The sequence below is a fragment of the Apostichopus japonicus genome, chromosome 1, assembly GCF_037975245.1.
Source record: "Apostichopus japonicus isolate 1M-3 chromosome 1, ASM3797524v1, whole genome shotgun sequence".
Lineage (NCBI taxonomy): Eukaryota > Metazoa > Echinodermata > Holothuroidea > Aspidochirotida > Stichopodidae > Apostichopus > Apostichopus japonicus.
In genome coordinates this window covers 21,465,540-21,488,428 of record NC_092561.1, presented here as the reverse complement: position 1 = coordinate 21,488,428, position 22,889 = coordinate 21,465,540, and the positions used below count along the sequence as shown (strand labels likewise).

At 36.0% G+C, this 22,889-nt stretch overlaps 1 protein-coding gene across 1 annotated transcript in view; it reads right to left on the bottom strand.

The window, feature by feature from the left end:
- Positions 1-22,889, bottom strand: part of LOC139971665 (IgGFc-binding protein-like) — a 50,627-nt gene that overhangs the window by 3,802 nt on the left and 23,936 nt on the right. The window contains exons 23-51 of the mRNA XM_071978333.1: positions 22,422-22,577; positions 22,006-22,150; positions 21,667-21,852; positions 21,033-21,229; positions 19,610-19,787; positions 18,840-19,162; positions 17,982-18,137; positions 17,607-17,751; positions 17,139-17,336; positions 16,964-17,017; positions 16,291-16,305; positions 15,199-15,398; positions 14,004-14,184; positions 12,782-13,104; positions 12,178-12,345; positions 11,329-11,440; positions 10,485-10,673; positions 9,886-10,094; positions 9,420-9,594; positions 8,873-9,219; positions 8,142-8,297; positions 7,556-7,706; positions 6,425-6,589; positions 4,467-4,657; positions 3,702-3,879; positions 2,619-2,935; positions 2,299-2,454; positions 1,699-1,846; positions 217-390 (exon numbers count right to left, since the gene is read on the bottom strand). Of these exons, the coding sequence (XP_071834434.1) occupies positions 217-390; positions 1,699-1,846; positions 2,299-2,454; positions 2,619-2,935; positions 3,702-3,879; positions 4,467-4,657; positions 6,425-6,589; positions 7,556-7,706; positions 8,142-8,297; positions 8,873-9,219; positions 9,420-9,594; positions 9,886-10,094; positions 10,485-10,673; positions 11,329-11,440; positions 12,178-12,345; positions 12,782-13,104; positions 14,004-14,184; positions 15,199-15,398; positions 16,291-16,305; positions 16,964-17,017; positions 17,139-17,336; positions 17,607-17,751; positions 17,982-18,137; positions 18,840-19,162; positions 19,610-19,787; positions 21,033-21,229; positions 21,667-21,852; positions 22,006-22,150; positions 22,422-22,577 (5,293 nt within the window). The remainder of the gene's footprint in view (positions 1-216; positions 391-1,698; positions 1,847-2,298; positions 2,455-2,618; positions 2,936-3,701; positions 3,880-4,466; positions 4,658-6,424; positions 6,590-7,555; positions 7,707-8,141; positions 8,298-8,872; positions 9,220-9,419; positions 9,595-9,885; positions 10,095-10,484; positions 10,674-11,328; positions 11,441-12,177; positions 12,346-12,781; positions 13,105-14,003; positions 14,185-15,198; positions 15,399-16,290; positions 16,306-16,963; positions 17,018-17,138; positions 17,337-17,606; positions 17,752-17,981; positions 18,138-18,839; positions 19,163-19,609; positions 19,788-21,032; positions 21,230-21,666; positions 21,853-22,005; positions 22,151-22,421; positions 22,578-22,889) is intronic.

The window sequence follows — 22,889 nt, the reverse complement described above, 5'->3', positions numbered from 1 at the left end:
TATAGTATGTTTTTATTCATAAAACTATTTAATTAGGTTTTCGTGAAAATAACAGTTTCTATAATGCTAAGCCTTGTTAGATTTATTAGATTTTTTTTACCGCCGATATTACAATGAAGTTTTGACAGCCTTCATGTAGGTTCTTTGTTGTTGTTATAACAGAGAACACAACTAACTAGGTAACGAAATTGTAAAACATGTTTTGTCTTCACTTACAGCATTGTGTTAAAGTAAGACGCCAGTTGAGACGTGGACCACCACGAGCTTTACATCTCGTTGCGTATGATTCGATGGCGTCACAAAAGTACCGAGGATCTATTAAGTAATCAGAGACGCATCCATCGTAGTGTTCCTTTGGGTTGACGTAATCATGGCACGGAGAAAAGAAACCTTTCGAAGAGGAAAAGAAGAGGTTTACATGTCATTATCTTGAAAATTTATACTTTATGACAAAGTTTCAGGAGAAGATCACCATAGAAACCGTCACAAGATGGTTATTTGCTTTTCGTCAATTATACAAGAGACGTTAATAGGTCAGTATACTAGCATGGTGACGTTACGTGCTGTTCTGAGTATATCGTGGTAGAAAAGATTAACTATTCCTTGGATATTGACATATGGCGTCTAACTTTCTCCCAGTGGACTTTGCTTCAGATATTGTCAGAAATTGCTCACCCACTCACCAGATATTGGTATCAGGATATATACAGAAATAAATCGATTGCTCCGTTTTACATTCACTTGAACACTGCATACAATAAATTTGCATGACTCAGGATGGTGAATATAAATAGGTATTCAATGCGATTAATTAATAAATAATTATGGTGTTAGTTGATGTGTAGTGTTCGTTTGTTAAGATTTGTTAAATATATGTATACGAGCAAATTGCCTGAAAAAAAGTTGCTGCTATAAATCTTATTAAAATAATGACTACAAATGTGAACATGTAGTAATCTTGAAAATGAATAATATATAAGCTAAAATGAATCAAGCTTTTAACATTTCAATTGCTCCAAAAGAGGAAAAAGGTTTCTGAGTAAATCTGCACCATAATCAAAGGGGCTCGACGGTCATTTTTGAAGTGTGGAGGAGGGGAGTTTGAGTGATAAGATAACATTCCGTGCAGGGGAGGGCTAATGAGCAATGTTCATAGAATGAAGTTTGCTTCGATACAAAATGTAGCTATTTTGTGGCAATTTTGAAACAACGTTGAATAGTTTTCAACTGTTTAGCCAAGATTGTAACTAGGAATTTCTTGTAATAAGGCATATCATGGCTGCTGAATGGGGGAGGGGTGAGCTGAAGCCACCAGAAGTAGGCGTGGTTACACGCCTTTGCCGAAACGTTCTCATATATAACGTCGCTGTTCACGTAAACCTGCTGGTAACGTTACCACCAAATGTCCATTGTGGCGATTTTTTGACAATAGAATTTCACTGTTGATTTTCAGTCACATTTTGAGTGATAATTTCATACGTGAGTCAGCTATTCCTTCGTTTCATTAGGCTATGCCATGCTTCAAAGGTCGGCACGGTCCATCTAGAGAGCATTTTCGCGAGCTGGTTTTCGCGGGTTGGTTGCACACGCATTGTACAAATACGACTGAAATATCATCAGTTTCCTGAGAATTTTAGCGTGCTGGGCGAAATTCAAAACATTAGGTAAACATCTTTAAGTACAATTTGAATTATTTACCATACGGATCACCAATGATGTAACAACTAGCTTTCCCCAACATCTCTTGTTCTGTTGATACTATCACATGTGGATTGATACTTTTCTGGTTTGGTGTACAACCATCATCGACAAGCCAACTGTCCCCAAACTCCATGAGATCGTTTGCCTGTTATGTAGAAAAAAACATGAACGAAAGACAGGTGAAGCTACCTTATCAAACTACAAATAGGTTGATAATAAATTGATATTTGACTTGAAACATTGAATCAATTAAATCATATAAAAAGTTTTGCTCAGCGGAAAAATGACCTAATATTCCATAAATATAATAAAAACGTCACACATAATAACCAACCAGGATAAGGATACTGCTTAAATTGGATGACGTTTAGATATGATCAAAATCCAATGAAATAACGTCATGATGTAGAGAAATGCTGCTTCTAAGTTCATTACACACCGACTGCTAGAAGGTAAGTTTGTTGAAATTAAACAAGTTTTTTTTTTTGGTTTCATATCGTATCAAAATCACCCATCTTCTCGTATTTAACTGTTTCCATTAATTCCATTAAGAGACATCCAAACTCCCTTAAATAATTTCCAACATGCTTTACTTACAATTGATCCATATGGCATCAAAAACTCATCTTCCTGTTTATTATTACAAGTACCGCATAAACCCGCCGTCATGTCCAGCCATTCCATTGCAATTGTAATGGTTGCCATACTGCTTAGGTCATACATTATCGTCAGACCAAAATCAGTGCTGAAAATCTAATATGAAAAGAAAATTAAAATGAAAAACAGATGGATATGGAAATAAATTGTTATCGGTGACATGTTACTTCTTATTTACTTATTTTCATCATCTAATAAAGTAATTTTTAATGCAAATATGCAGACGATCGATCTGAACGATTTTGGCATTACATACATACCGCTTTTCCATCTATGAGAAGAGACACGGAGACATGGTCGTCACCGTACGGAACATACATTTCATCTCCATCAAGAGATAATGTTCCATCCTCCGTTAATTCGTATTCCAAGCCAATATATTCCAAGCGTAAGCCAATCAGCCTATGAACAGTATCAGCAGCATCCCCGAACCGTCCGATCAGCCTAAATGCTGGTAAATCACCCGTGATTTGGTAACTCTGTAACAGTATGTAACTACATCCGGTGTCCAGTGTAAACTCGATTCGATCAAACGTTTGGAGGTGAGATTGTGTCCAGAGTTGACATTCACATCCGGCTGTTGCAATTCATACGGGAGGAACGCAATGTGAAATAAATTAAACTCAATAATAAATATATGAATGACAGAAGTACATTCAACCGGATGATTACTTTGTTAGCCTGCACAACTTTGCTATTAGCTCTTATTCTACTAAGTCCTAACGTGAGGTAATATTACTTCATTGCATACATTCCTTTAACCTAGTATTCGACGATACCCAGATTAAAAAGTAATAAAGTAATAAATTCATCCCTGAACCTGTCCGAATTAAAGTTTGAGCTATAATATGACAGTGGGAAATGTTTGCGAGTAAGATTGTTTGATAATCCGGCAGTGGTTAATGATATAATATTCTATTTCAGGTATGATGTATTGTCATCTTTACTTCAACTGACGCGCTCTTGTGTTCGAAATACCCTCAAGCTGATAAATAACGCATCTTGATTGTCTGCATATCTTCATTGTAAACAATATTTATAATTTAAACCGGAAGGTTTATTCAGTAATGAAAATTAAAATCAGAATATCGTCAAAAGAAACTTTAAATAATTTATTATTCAAAGTTCAATCTTTATGAAGCAAACCTACTTCCGAGACGACGAGAATACGTATATGATATCTATGTTACCTATAAATACTGAGAGAGCTAAAACCGCAATAAGTATTTCTGATGGTCCGATTCGGAGCATAAACTTATATGATTGAATTCGTTACAATTATGGCCGAGCGACGCTGTGCCACTTAATTCTCCAAAGAAAACGTAACATTAGTGAATACTTACAAAGTTCACATACTGTACCATCGCCGGAATACCCATCCCTACAATAACATGCTCTGCGATAAGAAAGGACTGAACACGAAGCTTCTGCGTGGCATTGGTAAGGCTCACACGACATTATTGATCCTTTCCCGCAGGTACATCGGACACTGCAATCATTGTTTATATATTCTTCTCCAACCTAGAATTAGAGGAACAAACACGCAGTGAGTCAGAGTTCTTCTGCTTGCTCTCTATTTGTTACCAATAAATTAAAGTCAGTCTAATGTTTAATGTGATATTTTGTGAGTTATTCATTTTGATGAGTAGAAAGACGCCGGAAAATATGAAAGAGAAAAGCAAAGAAAGAAGATATGGTAATATAAATTATTGAAATTGTGTTAACGTCAAAGTCACCTTGATATTTTTCAGTTTACATTACTCAAGAATATCAATTTACTAAAACAGTTACAGCAGGAGTGTATGTCGTTTATTCCGTAGGTCTTTCATTATGTGACACATATGAGCGTCAAAACGTGTTGGATTTTTAAGCAACAGTTTCCGGTAAGCTAAAGGAATTGAAAAAAATATGGTCATTAACAGTGTTATTGCTAGCCAAGCGTCAAAAGCGATGTTGACCATATGCACCTATACCACATTTATAATGAAATTGAGCCATTTTCCCCTAATTTGTCAACTAAAAAAAGTAATAAGATACGAATCCACATATGAGGATGAATGATGAACGGGAAACACAAGAGAAAAACCGATCCAACAAAATCTATTTACCGATATGTAAACGCCGTAAGGAGTATCACAGCCACAGTCTTTACGATAAACACACCGATACTTGTCTAGAACCATTCCCTCAGGACAGACGCAACTTCCTTGACAAGTTTTGCCATATGTTTCACTGGAGCAAGTTTCCTGGCACGATGAAGAGCCTGGGTTGTACGTCATGCCGGAGGGACATTGAATAGCTGCAATTCACATGATTGAAAATCACTTTTAAAATGATCAGTTTAATATAATTCAGCAAACAAACGCCAATGAGAAATAACAGATCAGAAGAGCTCAGCAATGGGTCGTGTGCAAGGCAATTCAAACTGCCTGGCGTTTTTCTCTGCATTTATCGCACTGTAGTATAGAAAAGGCCTACGTATAGCCACGAACATTCGCTCTATCTCATTTTCTTTTTTTCTTTTGTTGTACAAAAGTACATTTTTCAATTTAAAAACCAATAAGTTACGCACAATTTAAAAAAGGAATAAGTCAATCAAAGTGATTGATTCTTAACGATATAAAAAAAAGACAAAACAAGGCTGTAGCCTCATAATTCTCGAAATCGAGTCCAGATTAAAGATACTTTTGTGGACTCGGACTTGAACGTCTGAGGAGGGCGTGAGGCATGTGGTTTCAAAACTTCAAGACTGTGTTTCCAATGTGCAATCATGGATGGCCAAGGACTCTATGAAGCACGATGCAGACAAAACAGAGGTCATGGTGATTTGGTTTAGAGCCCAACTGGCTAAGTTCAAGCTGCCCTTAGTGACAGTTGCTGGTGTGGACGTTCGCGTCCAAACAAACCCTGCTAGAAACCTAGGGATTACATTCGACAATGAGTGTACAGGTCGCAAATATCACCAGATCTGCTAATTATCATCTGACTAGCGTTAGTCGAGCACGCAAAATGCTCACTTCTAAGGCAGCCGAGCCTCAGTGCCTCAGTGCACACGTGATATTGGCGCTATATCAATGTATTCTGTTTGATCGATTGATCGATTGTCTCGCACTTGGAATACCCTGGACTAGGAATTGCAGGCGAGTCCACGAATTGTTTCCTCATGGTAAGATCATTTTTATTTTTATTTTAAAAATAATACTTGCTGCTGCAAGACCTAGATTATGTAATTGGTAAAACTAAAAATGGATGGAGTGAATGGATTATTCTACATCTACAGACATGGCTACACAATTATAGCATAGTTGCTCAGTATAAGGAAACTTATTACTAGCCCACACTACAGTCATTAAGAAGATCTTGAAAACTTGAAAGAGATATGATATTTCATACAAAGTATGTAAAAAGGACATAATATCTTTTAAAAGTAAAAACATCATGTTCTTTTTTATTAACATTACTTCCTTCTATGACATCTTTGTACAACAAAGAAAAAAATCTCCGATTGAATAATCGATATGTCCAGTCAGCCAGATAGTAATTCAGATCACTCAACTCTAAATAAAGAGTTTTAACACCAAAATTAAGAATTATAATTCTTGTTTGTAATTACTGAAGTGCCCCCAGAACCAATACAACTCTGCCCTCTTTTCCGCACCTTGCAGTAACAGACAATAATATTTCTAATCATATTTCTTGAACTTGTCAAGTGCACGGCCTGCTTTGAACTATCATCAAGAATACGGGATTACAATAAAAGACAGTAAACAACGTTTTCTTATCATTGTACAAAATACCGAATAAATACATTTATGCTATCAATGTACATCACTAATATGTAATTTGTTTATTAGTGGCTATTTGTAGATAACTGCAAGAGGTCTGTTACAACCGAATATTAACCTACTTTATGACTGAATACATTATTGTTTTTTCTCAACTTTCCATGCAGGGCCAAGTTGAAACTGTGTGGACGCACACTGTCAAAGCCATTATAATTACTAGCTATACAACATAATATTAGGATTATATTAGGACATAATATTAGGACTATCATGCAACTTACAATTTTCGTTAATTTCAATGTCGACACCTTCATATTTACATGCCTCCCGATATTGACCAGCATGAAGACCAACAATACCAGGTTCTTTCATGAAAAAGTAGTCATAGATGCAAGAATTGTAATACCGGTGTCCATCAACCACTTCAAGACAGTCCCTGTATGGACCTGCAAACCAAACATTGTACCGAGCATTTTACAAATGTAGCTGGAATATATGAGAAAACGAAGATAGTTGACTGAAGTTCTTTTTCATGATATTAAGTATAGTCTGCAATTTGGTTTGTTAAATTACCAAAAGTAACATTTTAATACAAATATAGAGTTGAAGAGTGACGAGCATAAAGAAATTGCAAAATTAAATCAGGGTTGATTTTGTTTGGTAATGACGTATAGTATGTTTATTGATTGCAGTACAGTGCCTGGTATTCCATTGCCTAGGAACGAAATGGAGAAGCAAATTATTATTCCGAGGGCTCCGAGTAATTAATTTAACGGCTAACTACCTTAAGGGTTTGTTTCAATCGTTAAGAATGTTCGTGAGGTAATTTACACCAAGCAAATTATGATAACTTGGAGGCAATCGTTGAAAATGTTATCTGTGAGAGGCAAGATCTCCCTTATGTTACCATGGTAGTCGAGTTGCCCCTTCGTATTGAACATAAGATGTTCACGAATGTATGGTCCACCGGATGTACAATGCATTTCCAGTTTATCGAAACACCTGATTTTAAACTCATTCAAAATGAAAACAGTTCAGGGAAATTATCAGTTAAACCGAAATTTCTACTGAGATGTAACTAATACCCGAAGGCAAAGCGTGCTAAACGTTTTCAAGGTGTATCTTGTTTTCAAATAAAGTTGTTTGTAGTGCATTGAGCGTAACATATGGAGGACGCCACTCCGACCCCCTCCACGAGCCCCTCTCTGGATCTGACCCTGAGATTACACGATTGTAACGAATAAGTGACATTACAAGGTTTTGAACTACTGCAAAAGAAATCTAATTATAACATGAATGTAATAGAACTGGCAGACGTTATATGAATTATTTGCTGCTGTTTGTATGCAGGCAAGACCGTTAATGTCAAAACGTAAAATCCTGATACAACATTAATGATGGATATAGCTTACCACTCCTTCTGATGATTTCGTAGCAAACATCTTTGGCTTCCGACAAATTGAAGTGCTGCAAGGAAGATACCGCCATAACTTCTTCTGGCAATGTGCAATCAATTCCATCTTCTTGAGCCCAGTACTTTGCAAAGTCTGACAGAGAGCTTGGCTAGCAAGAAATATAAAGTAAAGAATTGAAGTCAAACTGTTGGAAACTCCAAAATTGATAAACAATGTGAAACAAGGCTCCAGTAAGAGTATTAGTTTATTTAATGATAATTGCTTTTAGTTATATTTAATTTTCTAAAGGCTTTGAACAGAGGGTGCAGTCATATCGGTCCTTACAAAGCCATATAAATGGTTCTGAGTCCTGATGGGCGTGATCTATATACTCTTTGCAGATATCTGAATGAAGGTACCACGGTCGAGTGACAGCGATTACCAGCATGCTAACACGCCGATTGAACTTGCACGAAGACGCGATGGGTGGTTGACTAGTTAAAGTCCCACTTGTGCAGTGTACCTGGAACGGAGAAAAAGGATTGAGAAAAGACATGTTAAGATTTGTAATCTCTCATCGTCCTAGCCTGTCAGCATATATTACCTCATTTTCGTTTGGCAGTATCAGATCATCGCTAATATTGCCATTACAATTCCCGCACATCCCACTAAGGTGGTTGGTATATTTATAGTCCAGGTCAACATTAAGTGAATGGTTCTTATAGTGAAAGCGTAGATCAAGCCAATCTGTCGATATAACCTTCAACAAAAAAAGAGAGTGGCTTTGGTTGACAAATATTTCATGTAAAGGAATCATTTGATCGGCAACTAAATGAATGTTACTCATAGAATAAGATAAAGACCAGCTGTTTTGGAACTACCATTTAAAGCTCTCGGTATATCAGGAAGGTGGGTCTAAATATAATATAAAAAATCTATTCCGTTACAGATGCCAGTACCATCTGGTCGTTAGAATACAGTGACTGTGACGTCCAATGACTAATAGTATGAAGTTAATGAACAGTGGGAGGCTAATACGCACTTGATGACACATAACGATTATGGTAGTTGTGGTAACGAATTATGAAGACTAGCGGCATGAATTTGAACCAGTAGACATGCAATTTTAGGGTATAATATATGGTTAGAAATAGATTGGAGATTGCTCCTAATGTTTGTGTGTGTGTTCAATAATTGGATGTTCGTTTGCTACCATTGAAAGCTATTACCTATTAGGGATGTGGTAATAATTCATACAGAAGCAAACTAGGCAAGTCATTCAGGAATTATACGTAAAAATATTTTTCGTAGCATTATTTTAGGAAGATTACTTACAAAGACTTCTAAAGCATAGTCAACTTTAATGGTGAGTGACGTGGTCGGATCTTCATGACGGGGGACTTGTTGTCCATTAACTAAAAGTTGTGGGAACTCTGGAAAAACAGGATCTTGATCTTTGAGCTCAAACTCGTCCTCGTTAAAAATGAAAAGAACACCTCTCAAAATCGGTAATTGGTTGAAATCAGTTGATGTTAAAATTCGACCTTGAATCTCAAAGTCAGCCAAATTCTGGCTTCCAGTAGTATTTATCAGAGTGAACCAGCACAAACCATTGTAGGGAAAGCTTTGCCCATCAAATGTTAACACGTGAACATCACCCCATATTTCGGTGTGACAAGGTTCTGCCAAAAAAAAATAAAAAAATACACTATACTTAATACATGTGTTCTCATTCCGGCATGGTCAAATATGTATCTTTTTGCATATACTCTACGGTGTTATGTATACAGTGTCCAGTAATTGACAATAAGGTCACGTCTTGAATAACAATCACCACCACAACCACTACTAATGTACGATGTTTCAACTTAACATTACTTACCATTAGTGCATTCTGTACCCCTTCTCTTGTAGCCATCGGCGCAGTAACAGTCAGCTTTACCCGCCATTACTTTGCATTCTTCATTGAGCTGGCAACCGGCTGTTTCGCATATTGACTCTCCTAGATCGCAAGTACAACGAGTAGAACAATCTTCAAACATATGCAACGTACCATCCTGAAGGAGAAATGAATTATTATTTTGATAAACAGTAAATAACAGACTGATAATTTAATAATTCCTTGTTTATCAGTACTGATCGAGGGCCGACTAGATCATTAAAATGAAATATCACTCTGTTTACCTTGGATCTTCTTGCTATTTCTTCGATTCGCTTCAAAGTATCCTCGATATCAATGTCTTACTTTAAAGAAGGGTGATATGTGTTGATTTTGAAAGTTACCACTTTTTAGTTAAGACCTTCTATACATCGACATCCTAACATTTGAGTGTTTTACTTTTACCTACCTGGATGTAGCTCCCATCTTCTAAGGAACACCCACACTGATGTCGAAAAACACATTTGCCATTTTCTTGGTAAGTTCCCTCTTTACAACGACATCCTGCTTCACATGTGCTGTCCTCACAGCCAGTGGGTACAGTTTGTTCTCGGCAAGTGGGAAAACATTTTGATCCACAGTCCGTCCACTCTGATTTGGGATCCGTGCAAGGCTCAACTGAAAACAATAACGACTGACATTTTCCAAACGCAAAAAGGTTCTGAATAATCTTTCATTCGTTCTACTTCCCGTGAAACCCGAATCATGTACTATATCCATACTGATGACTACATTTGACCATAACATTTATTCGGGTATTTATCCGAATGACATAAGGTATTCGAGAGGTCGTGTGAGGGCGAGAAAATATATTAACAAAGTCTATAATCTAGAGGAAATCAAAACCCTTTAAATTCGTATGATGTAGATCTGAAGTGTTTATGACTCGCCTGGTCGTAAACGTTTTGATAGAGCAACTATCTTGTTAATATATGGAACCATGATGGCCATCTAAGAGAGTCATTTGGAATTCTGTTAAAGTTCTCATAACCGTAAGAAAGGACTTACCGCACTGGGGCACATCGTCCCACCACGTTCCAGGCGAGCCACCTCTAAGTCTGCATTCATTTGCATAAGCTTTCAGCCACTGGCAGACGACTTCTTGGTCATAATTTGACTCACAGACGTCTTTGATACAACTATTTAATAACGTTTCACGCTGGTTTACGAAATCTTTGCAATCTTCATCGAGACGGTCTATATTTGCAATAACGAAAGAAACCATGATTGGCAAACAAATTTTGAATTCTATCTTTAATGCACAGACAAATAGTGAAAGAAATTACAAATAACACTAGTTGTCGGTAACATCCACTTTTCTGTAGAGTTTTAAATATTAAAAAATATTAAATATTAAACTCAGCTGCTCCTTTTATATCTTTCAAGTATAGTGAAATAAAAATAACACTGTCATTATTACAATTAATTAAACCAATTAAATTAAGTTCAAACTCGTAGCAATGACCACTTTAATGGTACATAAATCATCTTTGTTCCTGACATATTTTTAAAAATTACGATACTATGGAATCAATTAAGCATATATGACTTGAAGTGTGTTGTCCCGTGAATACGAAACAAAAAGGCTCTGTGTAGTTTTCTAGCAAAGATGATCATATGATCATGTTAAATTTCTCAATGCATTACAATATATGACTGACATTCAAAAATTCCGTTTTTGCAAAGAAAAGTGATATGTTATCTCCCAACAACAACTATAGATTTGTTAAGTCTTTAAACTCTTCCTCCATAATAAGTATGTCAAATTAATCCATAAATATCCCAGTGAGAACAATAAGTGGATATATATCTTTGTAACCCTCTGTCGATTAATTTATTGGATTGAACTCACCAAATTGACAAAGCCTGCTTGCCGCTGTCCATGCGCCTGATCCAACGGGGCATGGGTCATCAGATCCTGGTGTTTTACATTTGCGGCTTCCAGTTTTCCATTGATCACCGTTCTATAAAAAGAATACGTCAATAACTCCAAGTGTCATTTGTTGTTAGTGATTATCATGTGAAATGTATGCTCTTTAATTATAACTCGTGACTAGCCAAGATCGTCCTTAATGTTGCCTCGAACTGTGTCTTCGTTAGGTCCGATATTCCGCAACATTTAGAGCCTCGGTTGTATAAGTATTAATTATGGGCTGTCAATGTATATACCTTAAATATTGTGTGCTAATTAAGTCCAGCTTGCTGCTCGGAAGATTCGAGAGGATGGAAAATGTTCACAAGAAACTCGTCATAACTTTCTGAATAGTAGATTTGGAAGGAGTAGAGCAACGACCCAAAGAGTTCAAGGCGCGCAGTGCAAAATTGTTACCATTGTAGTAAGATAGGTAGATTAGAGAGTATGTTTTCATGAGACAGGTAAGTAGCGTCGTTTGTAAATACCCAAGCCAGTCAGTTATGAGGTTTTGCCCATATTATACTAATTACGTCACCTTTGGAGTGCACATATTTTGTTACCTGTTTTGTATGCTGCATCAAGGTATAACGTCAAGTTGGAAAGGATGCAAGAGTATGATAATGTTTCTAAGACCAAACATATCAATTGTAGGTCACAGAGATTGTTGAGAAGCTAACATAGTAGAGCTTTCAGCGCTCATGGATCATGCAGTCAGGACTGTGACAACAAACCTACAACAAAAGAGTCTTTCTCTAAGTATACACATTTTCTCACTTTAATACTTACATTAGCTTCCGGAAAGTCATTTTTGAGACCATCTGCGTCTCCAAGTAATCCACAAACTTTGCCTTCATAAGTTTGTGGCAAATGAACGTGAACATCTTCATAGTCAAAGCCGCTCGAGGTTTGTATGACGTTGCACTCTATATACAGTCCAAAATCGGTGAAGATGTTCTTCGCGTCAGAAAGAAAAAGAATTAACATATGATCGAAAAGGAACGAATCCGAAACATTCTTCTCAATTTATGTCACTCAGACTGGTATATAAGATGATACATTTGTTTCCAAAATAAAAAAAAAATAATTTGCGAAAGTAAGTGTAAAAGTAACCAGGGTTGTACTAGCAAATATCTGTAGACAAATCAGAAATTGATACTGTCAAGTGTTAAACCATTAGATACAATGCATGAAAAACTCTTGAAAAGACATTGTTATCCTATACTTTTGTTTATTTTTATTCGTGGTCTCTTCTGGAACGTTTGGTACTCAATATCGATGTCTACAGTTACAGGCAAATATTTTTACTTTCTTTTACGATGCGAACATTGAAATATATAGAAGAAGTAACGGAAATATCTCTCCAATACGGACCAGTGGTAATATGACTTACGAATTTATCAGATATCTCTGTTATGAAGACAGGATCGGTGGACATCGTTGGCAAAAATATATCTCGTCCGTTTAATCTTACTATATCAGGAGCAATGATTTCATAGTGGTTTCCATCATAAATAAGCTCAATAGAGTCCGTCCAAGACACTGTTTTATCGGGAGATGTTTTTGAAAATCCTCCGATTATTTTGAAATATGCCAGTTGAGATTGATCCTCACATAGCTCAGTAACGATGTACTGACATTCGCCCATGTAGTCAAAGTATTGTTCATCAAACGTCTTGAAATGTGGGTCCGCTGCAAAATAACCCTCCTTCCGATCTAAAGCAAAATAAGACAAATTCAATGAAGGTTATATATAAGCCAAATAGAAAGTAATTTCTTATAATATTGTTAGGCTGCCACATAAACTTAAACAACTTTTGTTTTGATTTCTTGTTTTTCTTTGAGAGCAAATGTGAAAGACGGTACAGTATACTCTCAGCTAAGTTTAAGTTTTGGTTAGTGTATCAAAGTTGATTCGAATAATAATAATATTGATTTGCTATTTTTACTTATCATGTATGAACTACATTCTGCAGTTTCATCTACCGTAAATATTTTAAAGCTTGTTCTTACTCATATAACGTTTGCCATATAGAAAATTGCAATAGGGATATCCAGCAAGGCCTGTATTAAGAAAGACAGCATACTTGGTACCAGAGTATTACTTCGTATACGTATTTGTATTCATATAAGTAGTCGTTGTTACACAAAAATATTCTCGAAATTACCATATGATCGGTATAGTCCCCCAAACGTGTTTTCTTTTACGTTTTCATGATGATTGAAAAATACAACTTGACAACATGAGTAGGGTACCCTACTCACATTTAAAGCTATCAATATTTTAATTGTTCTCATAAAATAGAAGAGCAGTAACCCAAGGTTCCATATAAAACAATATTACGAATGTTGCTTCTGTTTTTGCTCTTTTTTTTCGGTTTGTCTTAAACCCAATTGCAATAAAGAATTATCAATTGAAAGTTTTTTTTAGTCAATCATCAAAAGAAAACACTTTTTTTTATAAGAAAACGTTAAACGTATTTTCCGGTAACTATTCATTTGCACAGACATATAATTTTTCGAATATTCTTATAAATCATCTAGAGAATTTAAATGCAATTTTAATCTGAAATGATATTAATCACAATTGTCTTCTAGCTCATATTCTCACTCACATCTTTCGCACTTATTGGTGCTGGTCATACTGTATTGATGATCACAGTAACAGCCGTATCTTCCACCTTTATTCTCACAATGAGAGTGAGCAGGGCAATTATATTCTTCACAGACTCGTTCGAAATTCGTATCGCACCAACATTTTTCTTCACAATTTTTGGAAATGTACACGTCATCTTTCTGTAAGAAACAGTTATATTTCATTTGATATCTCATCATCTAATTGCTTTGGTTACTCTCTGTGGGTGAAGTTTATTTCTGTATATTGAATATGAGACACAAGATATAACATTCAGAGACCAGTACTGTGATTTGTCGTTGTAATGTCCTCAAAACATAACTGGACGTATGACCAGGTAAATAGTCAGCATGTAACGTTAAAAGAACCAAAAACATCATTTTGGCCATTACGCATATACCAAAAAGGCAAACTGGTCCGGAACCCTGAAACGTTTGTAGGATACCAGACGCTAAATGTATACAGTGCAATAATTAATGGAAAATGCCAAGGATCGATCAAAGGACGTCATATGGTTGAATGACAGAGGTCAATGGTCATTCAACCTAAACAGCAATTTGTGCTATTACGAGCTCACTAAAATAATAAATGGACCGAATTCCAGCAAGCTATAAGGGAAATCAGACTGCATGTGTAAAGTGCAATAATTATCGTGCAACATTAAAGATGACATGGTCATTTGAGCACAACAAGTCAAACATATTCAAACTTAAACGTGTTCCAAGATGACAAGTGACCGGTAATGAGTGGTAAAGTCGTTTTAAATGAATAATCCGGTGGGCTAAAGTTGATGGCTTTAGAAAATTGCTGATTGTTCTTCACTTATGTCAGAAATGCATATAATGTTGTGAGTATGTGCGTAGTAATGCGAGTGTTCTGGCTCTCCTGTGTATGTTTGTTGTTGGAAAGTGTTCCACTTACAGGTTGAGTGTAGTTGGGCAGACATGTGATGTTTATCCACATTGTTTATTCTATTATGGGCTACTGATTGCCTGTATTGAATGTTATTTTTGAATTTGGATGTGTATTTAAGCCAAGACAAGTATCGATATAGTGATGCCATACTGTATCAACGTGTACAACGATTTTTTCGTTTTAATATTATATATCTGTCGATCTTCGGAATTTCCGTTGTTGACAAATATACGGTTGAAGCTAGCTTGCTGTATAACTACCTTCAGTGCACCTCCAATTGGCGATTCACAGTAACATTCAGACTCATCAGGAACGCATTCGCCGTTCATGAGAAGCATTGGTGCCTTACAGACGCACATCATTGTGGGCTGTTGAGGATCACATAATGGGGGCTTGCCGCACGTCGTACGTTTCCCAATAGTTACGTCACAGGGAACATAGTCAGCACCTTTTGGACATTCTGTAAAGTTGGTTTACACACACAAAAAATACAGACACATTACCAAACACAACTAGTATGAAATAAATGATTCGCACGATAAGTCGAGTCACATCAAACATGTAACAACGTCTCAATGAGAACGTGAATAATCCCATTCATCGAGTCTTCCCTGAAATATAATCATTTGAACCAATACAAAAGTGGCTGTTGCAAATTTCAGACGATTGCAACCATATTTAATATACTTGGTATATATATATATATATATATACACTGGTCATATTTCCATGACGATGGATCTTTAGATTCCGATATTTCAAGACCCGGAGCGACATAATTTGACCTTTGGAAGAGTAAATATAAACGCTTCTTCCTGTCACAATGTAAACACCAAGTTTCTGTCGAGGGATGCAATATATACCAGATTGATTATACAGACAAAGAAAACGTCTGCCTTTTATGTTTGGTGAGTCATAATCATACGCTTGGCTATAGTCAGCTGCATGATAATGATTACATTTTTATGTTACATCAATGAACAAATAATGTGTTTAATTTTAAGTGATTCATCCTTTGTTAACATAACATCGTTTCAAAGGTGCTATGTTCTGAGGCAATCTTATAAACCCACTTTTATCGAAAACATGTACTTTGACACCTTACCAAAGATGGATAAGGTTAACGCTGATGCATTCTATGTTGATTACTAATTGCGATTTTATAAGTAAAGGTTACAATCCTAGCGTGTTTTTTGTTCTTTTACTGGGGGGGGGGGGGGCAAAACTGACACTTGCCAACCAAATATATTGCGAAGTACAATATTTTTCAGATATATCTTTACTTAACCATCCTGTTCCTAGTTAAGCTTTTCCAATAGCTATACTGTTTGAAGAAAAAAAACACAACTTACCAACATAAGCAGTAGCTGAAACGTGAAACGAAACCAAAAGAAATGCTAAAAATATTTTATCTAGTTTATACTTTAGCACATGTTTCTTTAGCATGTTATAAATCCAAAGACTGATAACTGAGTTTCATGCAAACATCAAACAGGATCTACATTTGTTTGTACACCAAGTAAGCCAATGGTCTTCCACTTGAATTATGTTCCTCCCACTACATAGAAACCCCTCCCAACCAACATCCATCCAGCCGCTTCTTGAACAGGCAGATACGACACTTATTATAACTTGTATTTCGTGCTAAATTATCCTAATTTATATTTGAAGTGAAATACAGTGATCTTATTTGGGGTGAAGGGGATCAATTGTGGTAATACAGCGCAAATAAATAACTGTAGAGCAGCTGTAACAAAAGTTGTACGCAATATGTCAGATCAGTTTTAATAGTCCATTATTGCAATGGTCCGAGCACGTCTAGAATCATATATCAAGTGGGTTTTCTTTTTAAAGCTTTTATACTAGTAGAAATAAATTAAGTTAATTAGCACACCTGAGCAGGACATATCATATTAAGATCAAACGCCATAAGCAGCTTCGTACACTCTTGATGTTTCAAAGAATCATCAAATAGTAAACTAAAGCTTTGTTATTACTTTTCTGAAAAGCTGTAAGTTTACTTACCTCTTTTCTTTCGCTTTCCAGTTGACAAGTTGTTTATTTCTGCATATTCTAGTTCTGAAAGACGTTTCAAAAATGCAAAGTCCTGGTTAAATCATCGTAATAGTGTACATAATATTCGCAAGAAGCAATGACAATGGTAAAATAAAATTAGTTTGAATATGCTCAAGTTACGTACCTAAAATATCTATCTCGAGACAATGCGGTGACTCCTCCATCCAGTTGGACACCGAGATACCCATTCTTTCACAAATTCGGCCATAATTCACCAGTACTGGACAAAGCATGGAGTCCTTTCCTGTCACGCATACATCCATAACACAGGCGTTGTAGTAAACCATAGGATTTGCAGTATCAAAGCAAGGAGAAAAGGGACCTAAAAGTGGCAAATTATTGAGACGGAAATAACTTTGGTTCAAATATGTTGTCTTATAGAAAGCAATTTAAAGATATAACTATGGATAAAATTCAATTTTCAGTAATGTATGTTGCCGCACTAATCTCTTTCAAATAAGTGCCTGGAGAAACGTTGTGGGAATACTTTGGACAACAATCCGTTTTGCTCTTGAAGATTCCTATGATATTTCAATATATCAAACTTTACACGGTCACAATATTGATAGATACAACTTTTGTATTATATTACCTGGGTTACGAATCAACATATGGCAGACATCTCTAGCGTAGATTTCTTGTGAAGAATTGAATTTGCAAGGGTTTTCCGAGACAACTGAAATCTTGCAATCATTTGATACTCTGTAAGAGGCGCCGAACTCTTCCAGTGTAGTTGCCTGTAAATGATAGACCGTGCAAATGTGACATATATCATTTGTACTCCATAACAAATATCATTGTACATAGGACGTTAAACGGCGACTAGGGGACTTTATTTATTTGTATTGCTAACATTAGGAGGACCGTTACTATAAACAATATTTATCAGATATTCAACTTCATCTCAAATCTCGATCAAGAAATACACTGTCAGTTGATCAACACGGAAAAATGAAGTCAAACTTACAAGGTTTCCATTTGGCAAGCTCAGTTCGTCTTCAGTTTTTCCACTGCAAGTTCCACACATGCCACATGTCAACCCCATGAAGGCATTACTCAACTCGATTTCAGCGCTAAAGTTCTTGTCGTAGCGAATTCTAATACCAGATAAGGCCTCAAGTGTCTTATTGATACGGAGTAAATAATAAATGAAAATAAAACAATAGCTATTAATTGATTAAGACAGCATTTCATCGATCAAGCATCACCTACACGCAAAACTACTCTGATTTTCAGTGGGATAAGCAAGTCTGAGACCTGTTAAGAAACAAAATATGAAAGCAAAGTTGATCTTGTTGCCTAAGATGCGTCATTAATAGTCTACTTGAAACGTGTATAGTTTTTAACATGCATTCCAGACGTACCTATAAATAGTGAATGATAGTGATTGTTTAATTTTTTAATGAATAAAAGTAGTCTCTCTGTCATTAAAAGTATACACCAAGAAAATCCATTAAAAATGATAAAGATTCCATTGAGGTTTTGCACAATGTGATTCCATTTATGCCTTTAACCTAATCTTCAATACGCTTAAATAAGTAAGCTCTCTACTGATATACACATTTATCTGTGCAAGATCTGATAGTTAACTTAAGTAATATGTCATTTCTGCCGCATGAGCATTCAATGATCCTATAAGAATACGTATTCAAAATCAATGTCTTTTTTATTGACACTTAAAAGATATTTTATTTATTTGTTAGGCATGGTCAAACATAGAGAATTCATTTTTACAACTATAATTTTAAATACTATATGCTTTAAACTCACGTAACATTTATTAATACTCATTCAATTATATGTTGTACCGATATATTACACTCACCACGCAGCCGCCTGATGTTTCTCTAATTGTCAATTCACCATCCGAAAATGGTAAATTTACGAAAATTCCGTTTACATGGACTCTTCCGTAAACGAACAAACTATATGTCTTTCCAAGAAGTTCCAGTTGAATAGATTTTAAATAAGAAACACTGTCATTCGCTATTTGCATTTTATGATCTCCGACTATTTGAAAGTAAGGCACCTCGGTAGATTGTCCACAGTTTTCGGCTAAAATATATTTGCATTCACCTTGGTAGTCGAAACTTACACCGTCGAATGTAACAAAATGTGGATCTCCAAACACTGTGCACACGCAGGACTCTATGTGAAGAAAGAGAAGCCTTTTGAGTTCAATGAGATACGAACAATGTAGACGCTATGGGCCGTTCAGGCACCATATATCTCTTAACTTTTTATCGTACATAATGCATAGACCAATTTCACAATAGACTGTTTGTTTTGAACTATGAAAGAGTGCCAAGCGCCTTGTGCATAACATACACTAATACTTTTGTAATGTTGTATTAGAACATATCAGAAGCATCATGCTGTAGCTAATCAATTGATCAACAACCATGGCAAACTTTGTGTTCATCCACGTGTGCAAGTTTTCTCTTTCTATTCCCAAATTTGTCCACCTACTCTCCTCCTTAGTTAACTTCAAGTGTCGGAAAGAACATATTAACCCTCACTAGAATTGCTGGAAGTTTAAACTATATGACTTAATCATAGGCAAAAAAATGCAAGAATGTATTTGGAATAACTGACCTTTAGTGCAAGTGTCTTCGCTTAAAATGTAAGAAGGTGGGCAGAAACATTCAGTTACTCCGTTCCTTTGTTCACAATTGGTTTCCGAAGGACACGTTAGAGGTTTGCAAATTAATCCTAATTGGTCCTCACAGGTACATATCTGGGAACAATCGTCATTTATCCACTCACCTCCTACCTGTAACAAAATTTAATTTATTTACTCGACTTGTGTCATGTAATAATTGTCAAATATTATTTTCCTTGTTTTGCTCCTTAAGGTCTCCAATGGCACCACCAGAAAACCACCAGAATCGTCCCCAGATTTAAATTTAAAACTGGGATTTTTTTCACTCGCCCTTCATGATGAGAAGCTTCCAAATGATTCAACGTAAATAATCTCGGGGTTCTTCTCTGGACATTAAGCTTGTAAGAATAGTTTACTTGGCATGTTTTCACCTATTTATTTAATTATTTGACCTACAAACTTGTTACTAGAATTTAAGTTATAACAGTATCCTTTGAACGACACAATTTGAATTTAAATTTTGCAATTTTGCAGACCGCAGTGTCCGTCAGCACGTTTAAACTATAATCATCTTTGGTCGTAATCCTTACATTAATTGAGAATGAACGTTGAAATCAACACTGAATCATCTTGAAGTTTCGATTGCATGGCGTCCAAGTGTTGTTAAAAGTGGTTCAATCTGTAATTTACTATTCATAGATAGCTTTAATATGGTTTTTACACACTAGAATGACTTTGGGCATACTACATGAGGCATGGGTACCTTTTTGTGTACCTTAAAATGTGCTATTAAATAATATAATGAACGGAGTTGATAAAGCAGACTGAATGTGTACCTGTAGTAGTCCTCGCAGAATAGATACTAATGCAATGTAAAGTACGTGTACTCGCCCTGAGAGCCTGTACTTGTACGTCAAGCTGAATATAACGCGTACTCGCACCCATGCTGTTGTACACATTCTCATCTTGTTGTACACATACTCACGCTGTTGAACTCATGCTATGCTGTAGTACCCGTACTACACCGCGTGGCCTTCTCTAATATGTCATTCGTAACATAATTTTCAGTTTGAGTTGAGTCATTCAAAATTGATTTAAATGTTGAAAAAGAAACATTATTTCGAATGCAGTACAACAGATATTGCGGCATCGCCAAAAAAACAAGTTAACATGACACCTGTAAATCGTTAGCAATACTCTAGATAAGTTGGGTTCACTTCGATACTCACTAAGTGACAAAGGTACCTGCGAGTTGAAAGAAATATGCACGTGTGAATCTAGATTTTGATAAAGTATGACTTTTTAGAGCCAACAAATCTGAACGACGGAACATTTATATATGAAGTCGGTGTTCAATATGGTAAGCTTGTATTTTTATTTCTCAGACTTACTTGTACCTTTAAGTTCATAAAATACCTGTAAGTAACCACCGTCTGGTAAGACACAACCACATTCTTCTCGTGAAACACATGTTGCCTCATCCACAACATATTCGTTAGAGCATCCACACATTTCTTCGCAGTTAAAAAGACATGGTAAAGCAGTTTCACTGCATGATGGTTGACAAGTACTGGTACATGGTTCATAATTCAGTCCACTGGGACAAAACGAATCTAGTAATAAAGACATAAAGACGGGTGAGAATATGAATATGGTTACCGTCGTTAAGACCACTCAAAAATTCTCGCTTACCTTTTTAGGTTTTTTATTTTCAACCTTTCAAAATGTTCATATTTATCCACTAAGGGATGCATAGATTATTAACCAAATAAAACAAAGGAAAACACGAGCATTTATGATAGATCGAGTCTTTCTGAGGATTTGCAGTTTTAACAAAGATTTCACACTTTTTTGTTGAATGCATGAACATTAATATGCTTCCTCATCATTACAAAGAACGAAACTTTTCAAACTCTGACTGACAGTTTGATAGGGTTAGTAATCTGCTTCGGGGAAACTTCCAAGGGGCATGAGAAGCCATGGTTGAACTCCATATAAAGAAGAAACAAGATTATCAAACTACAATGTTTTCTATCATGGAGAATCCTACCGCAATAATCGGTTTGACTTCTCCAATCTCCTGGGAGTGAACCACCAGTTTGTCTGCAAATTTGTGCATACGTCTGCAGGTTGTTACATAATAGATTTGCTTTATTCCAAGTCGAGCAGACGTCAGTAACGCAACTTGTAAAGTATGGTGATGGATCCACGTATTCATGGCAGTGAGAAAATGGCCCTGTAATAAAGTTAAACATTGATGAGAGTAAGATTTATGTTTTTAATTTCATTGCTTTTAATGCTAACTTTTTTCACATGCTGGTTTTCATTTCAAGCCTCTTCAGTGAGCAAACTTATAAATATTGTAATTTTCATATACAATGACGCTCACCCGTCGCTGAAGTCAAAATGTTACACATTTGTATAGCTTCATTCTCTTCGTTGGAGCTGGTCGTGCAGTCCGTTGGTTCGAACGCGTTGTTGCATGTTGCTCCGTCAACAATCCAAGCGTTTCGAAATTGTTGAGCATCAGCAGTCTGCAAAAATAAAAGTGTACTAGTTGTAACATTTAATCAGTGGCGTGAGGACAGTGTGGTAGCACGAGGCTCGGTGTCAAGTAACAACAAAATAACTACTAATCCACTGAAGCCGACCACCGGTGCTAGGCTTATAATAACGTGTACAGGTTGTAGTATGAAATATGTTATCTCCGAAATTGTTAGGGCAGTGTCTAATTCGTAAGGTTAAAGTATTTCAGAAAGGACAAACTAAATGTTTACTTGGAGTAGATTCATATAAATAACTTACAACGACACCTGTTTTTGTGTAAAAGTCGTCGGTTACGTCACCATTACAAGTTCCACAAAGACCTTCTGTTTTATCGAAGTGATCACCAGAAACTTTAACTTCCACAGTGAAAGGTGTTTGCAGCATAACCGAAACCCCAAATATGGTGTCCATGACCTAGGAAAATTAAGCAAGTTAGAATATTTAGTCATTTGCAGTAGCAGTGCATGATGGAACTGCTTCGATAACAATATAACTGAAATAAATTATATTACTTTATCAGATCAAATTGTAAAGTAATGAAAATCCTGTTTTCGAACATGCATTGCATTAAATTTCAAACAAAGTATATCGAGTGCCAGTTATTGCATTAATTTGGAAAGTTGTCGTAAATTTTGATAGGGAATGGATGTCATTGCCAAAGAAATGATAAACTAGTGGCCATTAACATGATGACATTATTTCATTTTGTAAAGACAATATTATTGC